We start from the raw sequence: 6,705 nt of genomic DNA, 5'->3' as shown, positions 1-6,705 counted from the left end.
AAAAAAAAAAAAAATCCTCTATGGCAGGCAAAAACTGAATGAATAGGAAGAAGGATTTCACTCTGCTCTAGTACAAAACTTAAAGACATTTAATCCTCCTGAAAGTTATAAGTCCACAGATTTTCAAAATTCCCAAGATGAGAATTTACTCCCTTTAATAACTGATTTCAAGAGTTTAATAAGCACAGTAAAAAATGAAAACACAAACAACAACAAAAAACCCCTGTAAATTCTGTGAGGCTTTAAAGCTTGAGTTTAGAATGAGCAAAGGTTTAGGTTTTTAATCCTCAATAACTAAATCAGATGGTCCACAAATAAAGCTTCATCTTGAATTTTCCATGATCAGAACACTAAAGTACTAGTGCTAAATTTCAGCAGATTAAAGTTATTTTTGAAAGGAATTTGACAGAGTATCTGTGTCCAACCGGTAAATGGACAACCTACGTAACAGATAAAATAGAATGAAATAAGATCCCCTGAATAAATACTTGACACTTAATATGTAAACAAAGCACTTACAATGAAGGGGTTTAATTTTCCTTTCCATTTGTTAAATTTACCCACTGTAGAAAATATATACTGAATTTTAAAGTGACAGAAACTTATGTTGGAACATATCAAAACATATGACAGAAACATATCAAAACATGCCTGGCACAGTATAAATTACTCAATAAATATTTGTCGCATGAATAAACTTCTACATCTAAAGCTGCAGTAAGCAAATGTCAACTTTGTCTCCTGAAGTAGCAAAGAAAGGAAGGTAAGCTCTCTGAGTAACGATGCATAAAGCTCAATTTGATAATTGTTATCTAGTGGTATATTCTTAATTTACAGTTTTAAATTTAATATTTTCTGGGAGAAATAAAAAAGATACAAAACCAAAACCATCCAGACCAGATGAGAGTCAGGTGTGGAGAGATTTTCAATCCTATTAATTTGAACATATTATGATTGCCAAACATTAAGTATCATAAGTTCATCAGTGCTATTTTTAAGGCTCAGTAAAATAGAAAACTAAACACTTTTAAGTTATACTGACCATAACAGCTTATATTGTCTAAAATAACTATGCACACAAAAGGTACTCAAGAAATGTCATCTGACAATTTCAAACATACTTTGTGAATTGTCCCTTAAAAGTACTTTTCTCCTATATTGTTCAAATGTTCCTTAATTTTATATGGCCACCTTCACCAAGTGAAAGTGCTAAAAGTAAATGTTAATTTTAAAACATTTGCTAGGAAGATATGCTGAAAAAGATCCAAGTGCTTTAAAGTATACCACTGATATTTCTAAGTGAGATACTTAATAAAAAATGAGACCAAAATAACAAAACTTCACAACATTAAGCCTCTTCACATTATGTGAGATAATACATAACAAATTATAATTTAGCATCCCTGATCAGAATAATTAAGAGGTAGAAAACTTTATCTGGAAGATCTTGTAGTGAAGCTAAGTTTTAGAGGGTGTGCCTTGCGGATTAGTCCACGAAGCAAATGGCTACACATCTAGTATTAGGAAGAAGCAGAATTCTGAGAAATCTGCATAAGGCAAGGATTTACAATTTTTCCTATTTTGGAAGTGAAACAAATTCATTCAACAGTATTACTCCAATTACTTTAAAACTTCAAAAATCAAAGTAAAAGATTGCAGATAAGCAAAGTGCTAATTTGCAGAAATGTGAAATTATTTAAAATAACTTTAGTGGAGGGATAAGGCTAGCACAAAAGCAAACGCTGTTTAGGTGTGCAAAAAATCTTACAAAAACCAACCCAAAGCAGAGCATTATTACTTGAAAAAATTTTTGGAGGAAGTGCTCTTAACAAAAAGCTGAGAAAATTAAATCCCCCCAGACAAATCTTTATGCAAATGAAGAAAAAACTGAGGACTCAAATTTCAAGGAATTTCCAATTTAAAAAAATACCCTGCTTAACTTTAAAATGTTATCCAATGTGACAAAGACCAGTACATGAATTGCATTAAAACACGAGGCCAACGGTCTTTTAAAGCTTCAGGAAGCTGCTCAGGCACCTTTCCCCTCATACATTCTACTTTTTATACACTAGAGATCTTAAACAGGGCACAATCAGTTCCTGTCCTGTGATAACATTCTCAAGGATGAGACTCATCCCTGTAAAAATTGCTTGTGATGTACTTATCAGTGGTTAAGCACACATTTATAAAGTTTACCAAATTGCAATATAAAATCAGTTTGGACAATTCTGAGTATCTTCATTTGATGAATCAATTCATAATTTAGAAACTTAACTCAGAGTTTTTAAAAAGACTCAGTTACTGGAGACACTGTGGTAAATGTCCAGTGGACTCACAGGAGGCCTTCCACATTACCCAAAATGTGATGCTTTCTTCTACAAGTTAAAGCTGCTGGGTGCTAGTTTATAATACTCAATCTCAATCTTCAGGTTAGTGTCAGTAGGTGGCAAGGATCACCTATTCTGTCACTCCAGCAGAAAGAGGCATGTATGTACAGTTTACCACTGTAGACCCACATCTGTAAACTTGCACACTAATTTTAATCTTAACAAGGAATTTCAGTGTCTTAGTGGTTTTAAGTCAAAAGGATGGTTCAAGCATTGTGTCCTTTGTTCTTTAGGGTTACGACAGCTTATTGGAAAACCCAGAGCCTTCTGGATCTGTGAGGTAGTAGACTTCAACCCTCATTCATGCATAGATCACACTTCTCCAAAGTTGGTATGGCCTGTCTCCTTGGCATGTTCCCTTGCTTCTGCTTGTCCAGTTAATCCTTTCTGACATACCATGCATCTCAGTGTGAAGCGGTTGACATCAGTAAACTGTCTCCTTCTTCTAGCTTCATCTGCTAATTCCAGTGCTTGTACAAGAACAATATCATCATTACAGGAGAAAATGGTCAGAGGAGGTGTATCTGGATCAGGGAAGTTACGCTGAAGTGGATCATAGTGGATGCCATCATAAATAAGCAGAACTCTTTTGGTATATCCTGCATCTTCCCCAAAACGATCAATTCTTACTGTCTGTGTATCCACTACACATATTTCACATTGGTAAAACTTGGACAAAATCGATATCTCTATTGCTCCTCCCCAAGTGTCATCCCTTTTGATCCAGTCACAGTACTCTTGATTTGTTTTTCCCAGTATTGCCTCACTATAGAAGTCCGGATCGCTTGCTACAATTTGTGCTATGAGGTGTCTCATCTCAGGGGCACAAGCTGGATTCAAGACTCCTCCTTCGACGACATAGTACACACTGGTAAAGAGGCAAGAATTGTCTGCTGGGACCACGGTTCTGGTAAGCACAGGCAAAGTTTCCCTGACGTAACTAGAAGCACCACGTTTAGTAAATGCAGGTGAACTTTTGGGCCTGGTTTGGTCTTCTTCAACGATCAGCATATCACCTGTTAAAAATAAAACAAATCCCGATCTGCAGAGAAATTATAGAAGAAACCGAGTGTTCACTGGCCAAGTCTGTAAATTACAAACTGAAGGAGTTAAAGCATAAACTGGGGTTACTAAAGAGAATACAGCTTTGCAAATAAGTTACCAGTAACAATCTTTATTCACTGAATTTTCATAAAGATGAAAAAAGAACAAAGAACAAAAACACTTCAGGTTGCATCCCAATTTAGTGAAGGGGTCTGGAGTAAACAACTTTAAGCTTACCTAAAAAGATACATTTCAAAAACAAAATTTCCTTTCCTTATACAGTATTTTACAGAAGGTGCTCACTACAGAGTAGGCCGCTAGGGGGGGGTCTCCTTCTCCGGGAACTTATCTACTCTATTGAGTGTTTACAGCGTCCTTGATGCAGCAACTGAAAGCTTTTAATTATAAACACTGATGTTCAAGTTTTGATATGGCACAAAAATAACTGCTACTGGTTAGAAATTGAAAGGGCTTTCAGTGGGTGTTTAAAAGCTGACTCGAAAATGAGTATGCCTGTCAAACGAAGTATCTATGAAGGGGATTGCAAAATGAACCAAGAAAAGAAATCCTGCATCCTTGAGATCTCATCGATGATACAGGGAAAAAGAGACATAAGGACAGAAAAAATAGGCCCTACTTCTTCATATTTTTGTGGACGCCGACGGAAAACAAAATGGGACAGTTTCAAAGCCGACCAGAAAGCGGACTGGCGAAGGGGGACTTCAAGGCTTTGGGTTCCCTTTCAACCCTGTGTCAAGACAAGGAGTTGCCAGACACTTGCCCCGGCCCCCGTCAGAGTTCTCTGTTCTTTGATCTATCCTCGCCCCCGGCCTCAAAGTCCCCCGCCGACCCACAGCCACCTTGCCTTGACTGGTGTTCTGTTCCCTCTCACGCCCCTCTCCGTCCTCCCGGGACTTTCCCTGGCCCCAGCCCTGATTCCTTACCAGATTGGATGGGCAAGTCTTCCAGAATGGTATCCCCATTGCTGAGATCCAGGCACTCGGGAGGGTATCCGACGAGGATTCGCTGACCGCCGGGGGCGATCCCGGTGATGGCGGCAATTTGGCTCTGGAGTTCCCGCACCCGGGTCCGGCTGGACAGCCCCTGCAAAACATGGGTGCCGTCCTTGGCCTTGCAGCGGAGCCGCCACATCGTGTCGGTCCGGCTGCCCACAGGCCAAACACCCGCGGCACCAGCTTTGGTCCCGGCAGCCGGTTGAGAGATGCCGCCGGGGTAACCAGGCGCCGGGTGGACTCCAAAATGGCGACCTTTAGCGGGGCCAAACATCGCGAGAAGTTGCGGGTGGTTACAGTTCTCGCGACGCTTCGGCGCGGCTTCTGCCTTAGTACCTTAGCAAGCGCGAACTCTTTTAAAGTGACAATTGATTTTTCCCCCACCTTCAGAACGAAGATGTAAACCTCCGTATTCCTAAAGGACAACGGGTCTTGCTACTTGTAGAGTGAGTGAGGTGCCCTCCGCGTCGGTAGCATATATGCTTAAGAAAAGAGGGCGGGGGAAGGAGTTCCTTAATGAAGCTCTGGAGCTTGGAATGTGACCTTGCACTTAGTGAGGTCGGAAATTATTAAATGGTGCTTCCACGCTACACCCAGACTGCATTAGGAGAAACAGAATCATAGTTCACAACGCAAACGAATGCCAGGAATGGTCAGTGAGTCAAAGGACCAGTCAAAAACAATTATACTTGTGACTAGACTCGTGGCTGCATTAAACATTGACTCATTGAGGTTCCAGGGGCCAAAGGACTGGCCTTTCTGCCTCCCTGGGACTGCTTGAAAACGTCTATTTGCCACATCAGAAAGCACAGTATGAGGTCAGCATCTGGGCCCAGGGCAGCTGCCTCATTCAGGTGGTGGCAGTGTAAGGAGGAGTCATGTAGTGCGTGTCATCAGATTCCAGTTCAGTTCCTGGACATGCAAATATGAAGACTTCATTCCTGCCTTCATTGTAACAAGTATTCATTGCAGTTGGGAGACAGGGTGGGGTGTGAGACACATAGCCACTGAATTTCAAAGCAACGTGATAATGCTAGATTATGTGTACCTTTTCAACCGTGTGTGCCTAGAACCCAGGACTGTGAATCGCAAATAAAAAATGTTCAACAAATACTTGCTGAAAGAATAAAGACAGAGTTGTATAGACATAGAGAGGGCAACTAGAGCACTCTGGGAGTTGTAAAAAGCCTCAAAGAGGAGATAACTGTTTGAACTTTTGGAAGAAAGAGTTTAATTCCCAGGCGAAGGAGGAATAAAGACATCCCTGAATTTATATGTCTCTTTTCCAAGAAATCCGTACTCATTGTTCTTTATCCAGCCGGTATCCAGACAGTAAGTCCCACTTGTCTAGAGTGGGTTTATCAAGCATCAAACGGGCCCGCTGGGGCAACTATGAAAGTGTAGTTCACTTGGTCCAAACTCACCTCCACTGTAAAATACTTTGCTTCTGAATAAATGATATGTAATGTGTCTATCTTTTCACATCTTTCATGACTCAATATTTTTCTGCTGGTGCAATTTTCCTCCTTGGTTCTTCAAGACACTACAACAGATGATACAGCCTGAGTTGGGGGGTAGGTAGGAGGGAAGGTAGGAGCGGTTAGAAGTCCACTGGGGTGGCCGGGCGCGGTGGCTCACACCTGTAATCCCAGCACGTTGGGAGGCCGAGGCGGGTGAGTCACCCGAGGTCAGAAGTTCGGGACCAGCCTCATCAATATGGAGAAACCCTGTCTCTACTGAAAATACAAAATTAGCTGGGTGTAGTGGCGCATGCCTGTAATCCTAGATACTCGGAGGCTGGAGAATCGCTTGAACCCGGGAGGCAAAGGTTGCGGTGAGCCAAGATCGTGCCATTTCTCTCCAGCCTGGGCAACAAGAGCAAAACTCCATCTCAAAAAAAAAAAAAAAAAAATCCACTGGGGTGTATGGGTGGGTCCAAGGAAGCTTCTGGTTCAACGATGAGAGTGGTTGAGTTTCTTAGGTTACAGCATCTGACCTGTGGAGCGGGGTATGTATACATCCTAAGGCATAATTAGCTCAAGTGTTGTGGTAGTTAATTCTAGCAAAAACATCTTTAAAGCTTACTTTCCCATTTATGGATCTAATGAGGTTCTGTTGGGATTCAGGAATGAGAGCGTTAATCTTTGCAGCATTTTCTCGTCACTCAAAGGGCACACCCCCTCTCAAGGCGCCTACTGAATAGTCCACTCTCGCGAGAGTCAGAAAAGAGCCAGGCTTTTTATTAACCCCGCCCCAGCCCT

At 41.3% G+C, this 6,705-nt stretch overlaps 1 protein-coding gene across 1 annotated transcript; it reads right to left on the bottom strand.

The window, feature by feature from the left end:
- Nucleotides 1-254: 254 nt before the first annotated feature.
- Nucleotides 255-4,808, bottom strand: YOD1 (YOD1 deubiquitinase). Its single transcript, XM_017880869.1, has 2 exons — nucleotides 4,376-4,808; nucleotides 255-3,403 (listed from the first exon to the last, which is right to left on the bottom strand). Exons 1-2 carry the CDS (start codon nucleotides 4,716-4,718, stop codon nucleotides 2,700-2,702), a joined length of 1,047 nt encoding a protein of 348 aa, XP_017736358.1. The 5' UTR covers nucleotides 4,719-4,808; the 3' UTR covers nucleotides 255-2,699.
- Between the last annotated feature and the right edge of the window lie 1,897 nt (nucleotides 4,809-6,705).

This window comes from Rhinopithecus bieti, unplaced genomic scaffold (assembly GCF_001698545.2).
Source record: "Rhinopithecus bieti isolate Rb0 unplaced genomic scaffold, ASM169854v2 scaffold_12049, whole genome shotgun sequence".
In the NCBI taxonomy this organism is placed as follows: domain Eukaryota; kingdom Metazoa; phylum Chordata; class Mammalia; order Primates; family Cercopithecidae; genus Rhinopithecus; species Rhinopithecus bieti.
This window is presented reverse-complemented; position numbering and strand designations above follow the sequence as displayed.